This window comes from Trichechus manatus, unplaced genomic scaffold, assembly GCF_000243295.1.
Source record: "Trichechus manatus latirostris isolate Lorelei unplaced genomic scaffold, TriManLat1.0 scaffold00015, whole genome shotgun sequence".
Lineage (NCBI taxonomy): Eukaryota > Metazoa > Chordata > Mammalia > Sirenia > Trichechidae > Trichechus > Trichechus manatus.
The window spans coordinates 17,385,436-17,399,777 of record NW_004443951.1 but is presented as its reverse complement, the minus strand read 5'-3'; the positions used below and the strand labels follow the sequence as shown (position 1 = coordinate 17,399,777).

General features: G+C 52.3%; 1 protein-coding gene across 1 annotated transcript; it reads right to left on the bottom strand.

Annotated features, from left to right (window-relative positions):
* Positions 1 to 1,177: 1,177 nt before the first annotated feature.
* HEYL (hes related family bHLH transcription factor with YRPW motif like) lies at positions 1,178 to 14,207 on the bottom strand. The gene is made up of 5 exons (XM_004371905.1): positions 14,125 to 14,207; positions 7,710 to 7,776; positions 6,093 to 6,176; positions 4,745 to 4,826; positions 1,178 to 1,899 (listed from the first exon to the last, which is right to left on the bottom strand). Exons 1-5 carry the CDS (start codon positions 14,202 to 14,204, stop codon positions 1,226 to 1,228), a joined length of 987 nt encoding a protein of 328 aa, XP_004371962.1. The 5' UTR covers positions 14,205 to 14,207; the 3' UTR covers positions 1,178 to 1,225.
* Between the last annotated feature and the right edge of the window lie 135 nt (positions 14,208 to 14,342).

The window sequence follows — 14,342 nt, the reverse complement described above, 5'->3', positions numbered from 1 at the left end:
GTCCACTGGATGCCAGGCCTGGGCCCGCCCCCATCTTGTCCAGTCTCTGCTGTTTCACAGGAAACGGTGGCTGGGCCATACTCCCCCTCTGTTAAGAGGAAAAGTGGCCTGGGCTGGAGCTGGGTAAACGGCCTCTGGGCAGAGCCAGTGACTGTGTGGACTCCTGGCTGAACAGGATCTCGGGCCTTCAACCCACTGTGTGACCTTGGAGGGCCGCGCCACCTCTGACTGTCCTTCCTCTCGCCCCTCCTCACAGTTATTTTTATCCAGGCTGACGGCCCTTGGCTGTTCCAGCAGTCTGGGCTCTGTGAGCCAGATGCAAACCAGGCACACAAGCGTCTGGTGCTGAATCCCAAGAGGATTTCTCGCTGGGTGCCATCACGTGGTACCTCCGCCCTGCCACACTGCACACCCAGCAGGGAGACCACATGCCTCAAGGATGGAGCTGGCCCTCAGCTGCTCAATCCAGGGTCCTGTCTGAGAGCGCTATCCAAGGCCTGGTGATGATACCCCGTCAAGGCGCCTTGCTGCTGCCCAGAAACCCCCCGGCCAGGCTCATCAGGCCAGCAGTGTGCAGGGAACTGTCAGCTGGAGAGTGGGTGTCTGTGGCGGGAGAAGGGCAGAGCAGGCCCTGCTGGACGCCCAGCCCCCAGGTCTGGCCACGGTGGAGAACGAGTCTGTCCTGTGGTTCAGTGCCATGGGGTGGGCTGAAGACAGGTAGGCAGGGGCAGACGATTCCCAGATTTGACCCTGCTGAAGTTACTGTGCCCCGGAAGCAAGGCAGACACTATGTTCTGACCTCTCGGCCTGGGAAAACTGCAGCCAGTCGGTCATTGCCCTTTGCTGGGGTCTGACCTCTCCACAGAAGCAGCCTGCGTCAGGCCACTGTGCCCGTTGGGTGAAAGCTTCGTTCCCAGACCTGAGATTCATGCCCAGAGTGTGCTGGGGCAGGAGAGGGGTTTGGGCACAGCTCTCAGGGGTCTCCCAGGACTCATCTGTCCAGGGGAGGAATGAGACCAAACCTCTGGGGACTGCAGGGTGGACAAGCCAGGATGAGCAGTGAGTAGAGATGGGCCAAAGGAGGAGGGGACTGCTGATGGGTAAAGAAGATGCCTTCACATATGAGCCAGTCCAGGCAAGACTGGCTTAAAGCAGAAAAGGCAGTGCCATTTTCAGAGCTCTTGGAAAAAGGACCTTCCTCACTCCTGGGGCAGGGGAAGCCAGCTCAGAAAGCCCCAATTTCAGTGATTTCGGAGACCCAGGAGCGGCAGAGCATGGCTCCTGCAGGCCTCCCAGCTGGCCCTGGGGAAGAGGGTCTGAAGGCAGGAACAGCTACATGGGCAGTGGGCCCCAAGGTACCAGGAGGCGTCGGGGAGGAAGATCGCAGGAGGGATGCAATGTGGCTGCTCCTGGCAGCCCTGCCACTGGGGGCCACGGGCCCAGGGCCAGCTGGCCTCTCCAGGGGGCGGGCCCTCCGGGTCGAAGAGGCCCCTCGACTGGGCAGGAAACTCCTCCGGGCCGGCAGGATGGTGCCAGTAGCTCGGCACATGGGAGTGGTTCGGAGGGCTGGGATGGGGTAAGTGGGAGAGGAGGCGCTGGGGAGGACAGGGCCGGGCACTCTGCCCAGGATGGCAAGCTGACTGCTTGGGGCTGGCAGCCCCGGACAGCTGTGGAAGAAGGACCAGGGCCACACAGGGAAGGCCAGGGGGCTGGCAGGCGTGGGCAGAGGCTCCATCTCGGCTGCGTAGTTGTTGAGGTGGGAGAGAAGGCGAATCCGGACAGGGTCCACACGGCTGCTTGGTCCTTCCAGGACCCCCAGGTACCTGATGACCTCTGTGAGGCACTCCCGAAAACCAATGCTCCGGAAGTCGATGGCCAGGGCGCGGGCATCAAAGAATCCTATAAAGAGGGGCACTGTGAGGGCATGCCAGGCAAGGGGAGAAGCTCTAAGCCTGTGGTTGGACCACTGAGTTCAGGAGCAGCCTCCCCCAGTCACTCTCTGTGTGACCTTGGGAATGTTATCCTACCTCTCTGAGCCGCAGTCTCCCCATCTGTAAAGTGGGAATAATAATAATCCCTGCCTGGGGAGGAGGATGCGAGCCCTGGTGGCACAGTGGGTAAGCTCTCGACTGCTAATAGAAAGGTCAGTGGTTCAAATCCCCCAGCGGCTCCTTGGGAGAAATATGTGGCAATCTGCTTCCGTAAAGATTACAGCCTTGGAAACCCTATGGGGCAGTTCTACTCTGTCCTATAGGGTCACTATGAGTCAGAATGGACTCAATGGCAATGAGTTTTTTTGGGTTGCGGTGGAGGATAGTGTGTTATGAGGACCAAATGAATTTACAAAACTACGAAGCATTATATAAGGTAAAGTATTATTTTTACCACAACTCATGATTAATCCAAAGAAGAAACTTTGTGGCCAAGATAATTTCATTTAAGTAGACACTGGCCAGGTGTGAAAAGGCTGTGCACAACACGGAGGTATAAAACAACCCTGCCTGCTGCTAAGGGTTGGAGTTGGCGGCAGCAGCCACGAGAGCTGGGAGGGCCCTTGGAGAAGGCGGCATACTGCTGCAGTCAAGCGAGAGGTCTTTGGAGGCAGCAGATCTGGGTTCAAATCCTAGCTCTGCCACTTAACTAGCTGTCTGGCCATGGACAAGTCTCCTAATCTTCCATGCCTCAATTTCCTTAGCTGTATAATGGGAATATAACAGAACCTGGCTTTAGAGTTGTGAGTGTGAAATTAAACGAAATAGTGCACAGAAAAATGCTCAATACATTAACAACTAGCTCCTACTTATATTCCTGACCTGGCCCTTGTAAGCGTTTGAGTCTGTCCCCTGGCCCAAAGGACCCTAGGACCCTACTCTGGAAAGAGTCTGGAAAGTAAGACGCTACTCTGATCCTCAGCCACTGACGTCAGGCTGGGAGCCCTCTCTTTGCCCTGATGTCAGTGAGTTGACTGTCCTGCACAGGTATTCACAGCCTCACTGCCTCTCCACACCTGCCCATCTCCCGACCACTGTCTGGGCAAGGACAGACTCATGACTATGGCAGCAAATATCCACTTCCTGGTTCATGGCCAAGGATGCCACAGAGGGGCAGCCTGGCACAAAACTATGTTTGGAGTCAGGTCACCTCAGGGACAACACCTGGATCTGCTGTATACTTAGCTGTGACTTTGAGCAAACCCCTTTCCCTTTCTGCGGTTGCTGTTCTTTTTAAACTAACATTGACTGAGTTCTTACTAAAGCACCTTATATGCATTATCTAATTTAATCTTCTTCTACCCCATGGACATCAAGTCGATTTCGACTCATAGCGACCCTATAGGACAGAGTAGAACTGCCCCATAGAGCTTTCAAAGTTGTAAATCCTTATGGAAGCAGACTGTCACATCTTTCTCCCATGGAGTGGCTGGTGGGTTCGAACCGCCAACCTTCTGGTTAGCAGCTGAGCACTTAACCACTGCGCCACCAGCTCCTCTTGATCCTCATAAAAACCCTACTATTCCCATCTTAGTGATGAAGAAACTGAGGAACAGAGAGGTTAAGTCATTTGTCCAAGGTGACAAAGCTAGTAAGTAGCAGAGCCAGGATTCAAGTCCTAATGATCTGTTTTCTCATTAGCCCTTAGTCATAAGATAACAATCCCTGCCCTCGATGTTCTTGTGAGAAGTAAATGAGATAACACATGTGAAAGTACTTTGAAAACTGTAAAATGCTGCCTGAATATTAGTCATTATTTTTTTTTTAATTGGATAACCACAAATGTAGTTTGAAATATCTTCCCCACTGGCTGATTACAGATAGATGTCTCCACTGTTAGCAATGCATTCCTTGGGTAGTAGTTCTCAAACTGACTAGCTACATCAGAGTCATTGGGAGTGCTTATTAAACCTGCAAATTCCTAAACTCCAATCCAGACCTCCTGCCTTAGAATCTGGGGTGTGACTCACAACTCTGCCTGCCCCCTTTGACATGGCTGCACACTGAGGGTTGAGAAGCACCAGGTCGGCCTTCAGGGGTAGCAAGTTAAGTCTCTGGGACTTTGGTCTATGTGGTTAAGAACTGGGGAGCCTTCATAGTTTCCCAATTGTGAAATCACCAAAACACAAAGAGAGGCTGCGTGTAGACAAACTTACCACTTGTCTGGAAGCTTTTTAAAAGCCACAGTTCCGTGACTTTATTTTTCATGGGCTAGCTCAAAATAATGGAATGAGTTACATTTGCTTTCTATTATAATCCCATATATAATAGAATATGTGAGTATGACATATCACCCCAGCACTGTCAAGGACACACAGCCCAGGAAGCTACATCAGTGGGTCGGTACACCAGTGGAACATCTGTGGCTAAAATCTCAGGCAGGCCCCTACCTGGATTCAGCAGGACTGGGATCCCAGTGAAAATTAGCTCATGGAGGGTAACCCTTAACAAGGCCCTGGAGGGTGGGACCAGTAGGAACAGTCTGTTGTAGAAGAAACCTCCTCCAAGGTCTAGGACAGAAGGCATGGAGGAAAGAAAAGAGTTGGGGCAAGTGGAGGCACGGAAAGTGAGAGGGAAAGGCTGTAAAAAGAGGAGAGACAAGCTTTGCCGATGTTCTAGCTGGGCCTGCTTCTACAGACTGTGAGCTCCTTGAGGCAGGGACCATGTCCAGTTTGCTCAGGAGTGCATCCCCAGGCCCCAGCCTCCAAATACTTGTTGCATGAATGATTCCTGGGAGAGAAGGGCATCGGTACCTGTCCCGCCAGTGGCATGGAGCATTTTCAAGTGATCCACCGTCATCTGCAAGACCTCAGCTTTCTCTAGCTTGGAGGAGCCCTGTGTGTTCAGAAGACAGAAGAGTGAAGGCCTCTAGCTGACCTCCATTGCTTCCCTCCTCTGCACAGTCATCAGCACTCACTGTCTCAATTAATTTCTCACCTTCCTCCCACTCCTTGACCACCTGCAACTGGGCTTCTGCTTTGGCCAACGTCTCTTCAGTTCTCATCTTAGTGTACCTGTCCACTGCTCTGGACACTGCTGACCACTTCCTCCTTCCTGAGAACCCTCCTCCCTTGGCCTCCATGACACCACCTTTTCCTGGTTCTCCTTCTGCCCTGCCTCTACTCTGCCTGCCCCTTAAACGGTGGTGTTCCCCAGTGGGTACTGGCCCACTTCTCTTTCCAGTCTGCACACTCTCCCTTAAGGGCCTCATCTGCCTCCATGGCTTTATCCACCATCACCATAATGATCATTCCTCAGAAGACCACTCCTGCATGCCCACTCGTCTCCTAGACCATCTCTACTCACCCAAGATCTAGGACATCATCCTACCCTCAAAGCACTTGCTCGTCCTGTGTTTTCTCTCTCAGGAAATGTTTCCTACACCTCCAAGTATCACCTGGTCCCTCACGTGAAACCTGAGGGTCAGACTCTCCATGTGAATGCCTTGAGGGCAGGCACCAGGCCTAATTCATAGCTGATCCTGTGAAGGTTCCAGTGAATGTCTATGGAATGTCTGATTTGTTCTCACCAGCATAAGGGAAGGCATATGACCTGTGACCCACGCCTTGGAGCACAGGGTAAGAATCTTTGAGGCTATCTGGTTCAACCCACTCTCCTCACTATATTGTCCCCCATCCCAACATGTTCAACAACAGAGTGCTCACTCCTTGAGCAATCTGTTCTACTTTCAAATAGCTCTGGAAATGTCAGGAGTGCAGAGGGATAGGGGACTTGAGGATCACACAGTCCTGTGTTGCAATTCTGCTCTACTACTTACTAGCTGTGTGATCAGGTGCAAGTTATTTTCACCTCTCTGTGCCTCAGTTTCCTCACCTGTGCAATAGGCGTAATAATCCCTACTTTTCAGGATCATTTCGAGGATTCAATTCAACAGGATGATGGATATAAAGCTACAACACCTGGGACACAGTAGGACCTCAATAAATATAAATTTCCATTCCCCTTATCCAGTGACAGACACCAGTGAGTGATCACGGCACCTCAGGCAGTCGCTACCAACCAACAGAGATGGCATGAGAAACGACCCTTATCTGCCACCCACACAGTATTTCCTCTAGCACAATCAGCAACATCACATACCTGCTTCTCAAAGGCAGTGGGGACCAAGCGCCTCAATTCAGAAAGGCTGCTGTTGATGCGGTCTCGGCGCCGTTTCTCTATGATCTAAAAAACAAGGGCAACAAGTTACACGTATGCACCTCCACACAATTTCCAGTGTGCCTTGGTGAACACTGACTCATCTTTTCCCTCACAATATTTTGAGGGTGATAAATCTATTCTTATTTTATGGAGGAGGAAACTGAGGCTCGGAATGGGGCAGTGATTTGCTAAAGGTCACACGGAAGCAAAGCACAGAGCTGGGAGTAGAACTCAGGTCTCTTGTCTTGGTCTGTGGGAATGATATTCAAAATATTTAACCACCGGTAGAGGAGAGGAGCCCTGGTGGTGCAGTGGTTAAGCGCTCGGCTGCGAACCAAAAGGTCAGTGGTTCGAACCCATTAGCCGCTCTGCAGGAGAAAGATGTGACAGTCTGCTTCCATAAAGATATACAGCCTTAGAAACACTATGAGGTAATTCTACTCAATTCTACAGGGTTGCTGTGAGTTGAAACAGACTCGACAGCAGCGAGTAAAACAGGGTAACAGGTACAGCAGGGTACCAACCAATCAGATTGGGGACACCAGTCACAGAGCTGGAGCTGGCCCCGGAGGTCCCCTGTTGGTCTGGGATTATACTTTCAGCTGCTGGGTCATCAGGAGGTCTGAGAAGTCCTAGGCATTGTACTGTAAAGCTGCTGTTCCTTTGATGTGAACTATCTCATCCTTACCTCACAATACTGGTAGCAGAATACTGATTAACCTGTTGGAAATCAAACCCATTGCCAGAGTCAATTCCGACTCATGGTTATCCCACGAGTTACAAAGTAGAACTGCTCCATAGGGTTTTCTTGGTGGCAGTCCTTATGGAAACAGACCGCTAGGCCTTTCTTCCCTGGTACTGCTGGGTGGGTTTGAATCACCAACCTTAGGTTAGTAGTCGAGCGCAAACCATTTACACCACCCAGGGACCTCCAGGATACTGATAGCAGGGCAGAAATGATACCCCCCCCCCCATTTTACAGATAAAGAAAATGAGGGCTGGAAATAAGTGGTTTGTGGTTAATGAGTGGCAGAGGTGGGGCCAGATCCCAGGTCTATGGACTCTCTGTGCAGTGCTCGTCCTACTCAGCACAGCTACATCCTGGGAGGGAAAGCGGGTCAGGGACAAGACTACCAGCAGCAAGCTTGGGAGGGAGCCTCTTTCTCTTCCCCATCTCTCAGCCCACTGAGACAAAATGAAAGTTCTGAGCTCAGAGAGGAGACAGAAGATAGGGTAGAAAGGAAGGCTCGTATAATAGTAATAACAATAATGGTTTATCATGTCAGATATTGTTCTGAGAGCTTTGCATTAATTCACTTAATCTTCCAAACAACCCTCTGAGGTAGGCACTATCATTATTCCAGTTACACATATGAGGAAATGAGGCACAAAGAGGTTAGGCAGCTTGCCAAAAGTCACCCTGCTAATTACTGGCAGAGGCAGGATTGAACCCAGGCAATCTAGCTAGCTTCATGTTGATGGGTCTCCCTCCCGGCTAGGCCCTTAGGGGAGCAGGGCAAACCTTTGTTGGGCAACTCAGCTGTGATGGACACTCACCCCTCTCCGTTTCTTCCTGGCTTGCATCTGTGAAGGGCTGGTGGTGGGCAGCGGCCTGGCCATCTGGCTGGAGAGAAAGAGAAAGGCTTATTTTTCAGCACTCGGGGACCATCACTGTGGCCTGGGCTGACCTCGCAGAGGCCAGGCTGTCGGCAAGCACATCCCCCTCCCAGGCGGCCGCTGGCTCCCAGGCCAGGAAGAGCCGCAGGGCGGGCGTGGGAGGGACGCTTTCTCTGCCTTCTCCCCGGGGGCCCATTTCTCCCCGGGCTAAGTCCTCCCCTGCACTCAAGGTTTCCTGCCTCCGAGGCGGCTCGGGCTGCGCTCACAAGGCGACGGGCAGCGGGGCGGGCGTGGGGAGGAGGGGTGGCTCCTGGCACCGACGTGCTCCCGCCTCGCCTCTCGCTGCAGCAGGCGGCGTCGGGGAACTGCGGGCCGGGCGGCTCGGGCTCTGCAACCCGATCCCCGCGGGGCGGGGCCGGCGAGGGCAAGGGCCGGCGGCGGCGGCGGGGCCAGGCCGTGCGGGTTGGGTTTCAGAAGGAGCCGCTGGGAACGAGCGTGGAAAGAGCAGATGCCGCCGCTTCCCACGGGCCGAGCGCGGCGGCCACCCGCCCTCGCCCGGCCTGCAGCTGCCGCCGCCTCCCACGCGGCGCGGCCCCAGTGGGGGCGGGGATAGGCGGCATCTGGGTCACAAGCCCCTCTCGGGACATCACTCCGGCCTCCCCAGAGGGCCCCAGCCCCCCATCACTTCGGGCCTCCTCTCCCATCCTGAGCCTTCTCTCTGCAGCTGGCTGAATGAATGATGGATGTTTGCTCACACCCCAGGAATTCTCATCACAGGGAAGAGGCTCACTCCTCCCGGGGCTTTTCCTGCCTAGACTTTGACCAAAATAATCTCCAGTTCAACTGCTCACCCTCCTAAAGGGTTTCCGGCTTCCAGGCCTCTCTTAGGATGGAAAGGATTTGCTGGGTTGCGCTGAGGTATTATTCATTTGGCCAATCCTTCAGGGGCCCCATTCAGGCCAAGGGCTGGCTGGTGTAGGCCGAGGAAAATTCAGCCAGGCCCCAGCCCTCCAGATGCTTACCATCTGCTGGGGAGACATCATGTGAACAAACAACTTCAGACAAGGTGACTCCCCTGTTATTTCTGAAGACAAAACTCCACACATGTGAACAGGAACCCCTAAGATTGCCCCAGTCCCAGCTTCTCTTCCCACTAGGCTCTGTATCTCAGTGAAGGCAATCCCAATTTTCCGGTTCTGCAAGACAGAAACCTGGCCGCCATCTTTGATTCCTCCTCCACCCTCACTCCCACCTCATCAAAATGGGCCGATTCCACGTCTGAAATTCATCTCATATCTATCTTCTTCATCCCTTCAGCCATTCAGGACCAAGCCTCTATCATCTTTACCTGGACGGCTGCGAGAGTTTCTTGGGGGGCCCCTCTGCACCTCCTTTATCCCCTACAAGCCTGGCTCTGTGCTGCAGGAAGAGCGATCATTTAAATGCAAATTCTGATCTTGTAATTTTCTTAAAACACTTCAGTGGTGTCCCAGTACTTCTGGATCAAGGGCATTAACCTTCAGGTGACCCACCTATCCCCTGTCATCCCTTATCCTCAACTCTCCCTTGCTGTGTGTGCTCCAGGCTGTGAACACTCTACACTCCTACCTGTGGATGCACATACTGTTCCCAGAGCCTAGAATTCTATCCACCTACCTCCCTGTCCCAAGTCTTGTCCCTTTGCCTACTAATCTTTACCATCATTTAGATCTCAGCTCAAATGTCACCTCCCTGTGGAGCCTTCTCTGACACCCCACCCCAACTAGGGGGTGTCCTCTGCTCTGTACTCTCCTAGCATCCTGCATTCACAGTATTTATGTCAATTTGACCTTTTATATTTATGTGACTGTGATTAATAGCTATCTCTCCAACAAGTCTGTAAGCTCCATGACGCCATGAATCATGTCTGTTTCATTCAGTAATGTAGCCCCAGTACTCAGCATAGTGCCTGGAACATGGCAGAGCTCATGGTAGGGCTCCCTCCTCCTGCTCTCCTCTTTGGCATCCCTGGGGAAGAGAAAGGTGAGCACTATCAAATCTATGTCCTACGCCTTTGTGGAATGGGGTCATATGTGGCTCACCAGGAGGCTCTTAGCTCATGTGACTACCCTCTTGGCATTTGGGGTTGGATCGTTTTCATCCATTGCTAAATGAGAGAAAGCTGTAGGAGAGACCAGATCAGCATTTGTCAAATCCTAGTGTTATTCCCCTGACTTCATCCAGCCACATCTAGAAAAGTATATCTCCTACCCAAACATCTGGACAAACGGGGCTGGTAAGGGGCCTGTGAAAGCTCCCAAGAAGGAGGATCCAGCAATCTAGGTCCAGGGCTCGGACAGCCAGAATCTATGATCTGCAGGGTAGCCTGCTTACAAAGTTTCCCTGGGGACAAGCCCTGAGAGCCAAGGGCCAACATGGCCTTTGTCCCTTCCGGTTGGATAAGGCTCCTCTCGGGGTATTGGGTTAGCATCACGCACGTCACTGCCTCTCGGCCTGATCCCTCCTCAGGGACCATCTGTTGAGGCTGACGCACCCATTTCAGGGCAAGGCAGCTCTGGCCTCCCTTTCTCCAGTCTCCTGGTCAGTTCTCTGCAGGTTATTCCCCGCATCCATATCTCACAGGCCAACCTCTCTTTACCGTTTCCTATGCACTACTATGTATATCTCCCTTATTTAAGCCCTGTTTTACAGATGAGGACACTGAGCCTCAGGGAGTTAAAGCTCCTTGCCTAGCCCATGCAGCTGCTAACGAAGCAAAGCTAGTATGGGAATCCATGCCTTTTGGCTCCAAATTCAGCATTGTTTTCACTCATAATTCCTACTTCCTGTCTGTCTGAATAGCCCTCAAGTCCCCTGATCCTTAAAGCTCCCAAGAGCCCAACCAGAGCCTGCTTCCAGCCCGCAATCTGGCCCTGGTAGTGGGAGGAGGTATGGGGGCCTCTTGTCTGGGAGTTTGAAAATGAGGCAGATTTTCATGGACACAGAGAAGATGTGTTGATCATCAAGATCTGCTCCATGGGCCCCCAGAGGCCCCTAGCCAGAATTCCAGGGTGGTCTCTTTGTGGGGGCAGCTTTCCAGGCAGTCTGGCTGCCAGTCCCGACCACCCTTTGCGCTGACTGCCCCTGGGAACTCCCCTGTGGGACCCTTACCAATAGCCCTACTCATTTTGCCTCAACCAAAGGCAAAAAAACAAAGGAGAGACCTCAGAGAGCACTGATCCTATTTGTAAAATGAGGAGACTCAGAGAGGGGAAGGGGTCTGCCCTGGGCCATATAGCAAGTTAGAGAAAAATCTAGAACTAGAGCCAGGTCTACTGACTTTCAATCCAGTGCTCTTCCCAGTGCACCGAAATACTCACTGTCCCATCATTTATGTCTCCTAACCAGTACATTATGTTCTAGACAGCACGTCTGCATCCACTTGTCTCATTTATTGAGCAGTAGCCCATGAGTTAAATATTATTGGGCCACTTCAAACTTAGGAAAACTAATACTTTTATAGATGGGGTGACAGAGACACAAAGAGTCTTCAGATTTCTAGTCCTTTCACCGAACCATGCTGCCTCATGAACATGGAACCCACCCCACCCCCCCAACTGGATGGTGACCCCATAGAGAGCAGCATTTATTGCGAATTATCTTCTGTCAAAGCAAGGAGCTAAGTGCTTTCACGTATATTGTTGTTCATTGCCTTGGAGTCGATTCTGACTCATGGTGACCCCATGTGTGTAGAGTAGAACTGTGTTCCATAGGATTTTCAAGGCTGTGACCTTTCAGAAGCAGATTGCCAGGCCTGTCTTCTGAGGCACCTCTGGATGTGTTCGAACTGCCAACCTTTCAGCTGGTAGTTGAGTACTTAACCATTTGCGCCACCCAGGGACTTGGAGGCAGGTTATTAACATCTCCATTTTGTAAGTAAGAAAACTGAAGATCTGAAAGGGCTAAAGTCTCTTGCCCAAGCTAATGGTGGTGAGAGTCAAACTCAGGTCTATCTGACTTCAAAGGCCACCTTGTACCTTAGATCATTTAGGAATGATGCACAGTCCTTGACCCAGTGCCTGACATGTGGCAGGTGCCCATTCAACGTTTGTGGAGGGGGAGGTGACAGATGATATTTTGAGTTTGGACCCAGCATGTGTCAGGGGACCCAGTTCAGAGAATAGCTCTCTGGGTGAGTCCCACAGGCAGGGGCAGGATCCCACCAGGCAGCAGCCCACAGTGCTGGTGGGACAAGCCCGGCTCGTGACTCTCACGTCTCTGAGCGTGGGGGATTTGCGCCCTGTCTCTGACCCCAGGGAGGCTGGCTGCCCCAGTCCCGTGGCCCTTGCTACTGTTTATCCGACTTTAGAGTTCTTTGTACATGAAGCTCTTCTTCCCTGAGAGTCCCCTGGGGGCAGAGGCTGAGCAGGATACATCTGGGCCCCGACACCCAGCCTAGGTCTGGGCCACAGCAGGCATCATTCAGCACTCCCTGAATTGAAGCATTGATGTTTGCCGGGGGGAGGGCCTTTTGGTGAGTGCTACAAAGAGGCATCTGTAAGTCAGCCTCTGCCAGATGTCCAACTGCTTTCTCTCCTCCGAGGGGGTCTGCTTCTCTAAGAATCTAGACAGTCTCTAAAAATGGGCTCTGGATAAAACGACAACATGTCATACAGGAAAAAACTGCCCGATGATCCTTGATGCCTCATCCCAAATGCCACCGCCTTCGAGAAGCCCTCCCTGCCATCTTTGGTTGTGACTGATCTCTCCCAGTTTAAGTGCCCTCACAGCCTACATTCTCTCCTTCCATCCTGTCTGTGGTCTTTATGTGACCTGGCAGGTCACTGACCAGGCTGCAGGCTATTGGAGGACAGAAGCCGGCTCTGATCAACCTAGCTCTCTGGCATCAATTTCATGCCTCTGATCCATGAAGACTCAATGGCATTGAATTTGAGATTCCCTTGCCCCCACTCACCGCATGGTGCTGGGTCCCTCCCCTGCCTCTGGCAGGCACTGGCTAGGAGAATAGCTTCTCTAAATAGCAATTTCTGCTAAACAATTAAAAAGGCTAATATATTGCACAGGAAATTATATTATACAGTGCAAAACCTAACGTACAGGATGCAAGGAGATATTTATTGTCCTATACACTGTTATAAACTATAAAAAATTGGAAGCTGGCATTTTACTCGGGTTTGTGATTGAGGCAGGATTCCCGGTCTCAGAACACTGGCGAGCATTAAAATTCTGAAATGCCATTAAAAAATCCCTAAGAATTAACTGAACCTCCTTCAATTCTATCCTGCAGAGTCAGGTTTGGATGAACCAGGAGAGGTCAGATTGCTCTCCCCTTCCCATTGCCACATCTTTCTTTATTTTACTGATGATAAAACAGGCTCAGGCAGGAAAAGCAATGACCCTAGTTCACATGGTGAGTTGGCAAATTTAGGGCTGGGAACCAGGTCTGCAGACTCCCAGTCAGTCCCTGCTGCTCTTTTGGGGTGGCAGGTATCATGTGGTGGGCGCTTGGCACTAATTAAGGATTTGCATGCATTAGGCCCTGTGCTAAGCCCTTGACATACATTATCTCATTTGATTTTCCCAATAATCCTGTAAGGTGAGGTCTGTGATTTCTATTCATTTTACAGATGAGGAAATTGAGGTTTAGAGAGTTCACAGAGCTTGGAAGCAGCAGAACAACACACGTGGTTTGTTCTGCAGGTCTGCAGCAGGTCAGAATATTTACTCAGAGCTGAAAAGACTTGGTGGCAGAGTGATGTGGTAAAGAGCACTGGAGTTGGAGTCCCAGCCCTTGTACTCACCATGGGCAAGTCAGATACCCTGAGATAGGCGTTATTTTCTTCAATACCAATTTCAAAATCCATTTTGTTCAAGGGAGAAGGCATTTTTTCCCCTGATGTTTTTGCAGACTATGTGAAGGGTGCACCCAAGCTGGGGTAAAATTGGGAAAATCTGGTTATTCGGCTTGGTGAGCAGATTCCTGACCCGGAACAGTCTATGGGTATCCTATGATTTTCAGGGAAAATTCCTCACCAATGGCCTCACCCGGACATTTCAACAGAAAGACAGTCACCAACTACAAATCAGCCCGCTGAGCTGAACTCTACCTCCACCATCGCATCCCGAGCCCTAAATGGCCCACAGCACACAGTCTTCCCGGCACTGGTGCGTGTAACGGCACACACTGCACACGCCCCCACGCGCGGACACCTGCGGGCCGTCGCGCACACCTGGCTCCCACGAGGTCGCCTGAGGTCGTGCAGGAGGTCTAGTCCTCGTGCTCGGTGAGCACGTCAGGGGCGCTCCCCACCCCGCTCGCCCTCTGCGCGCTCAGTCCCCCACTCCCAGCCTTTACCTCAGCTCGCCCTCGCGGCCCACGTCGATGGGTCCGTCGGACTCGCTGTCGGAGCCGCTCGGCTCCCGGGGCCGCTTCATGGCGAGCGCGGGCAGCCGGCTCTCAGCCGGGCAGTGCAGGCTCGGAGTCGCCAAGTCTGGCCCCGCCCCGGCCCTGCCCCGCTTCTGTTCAGGCCCCGCCCGGGGAGCGCCGCCACCGCCCCTTCCCAGGGCTCTTTC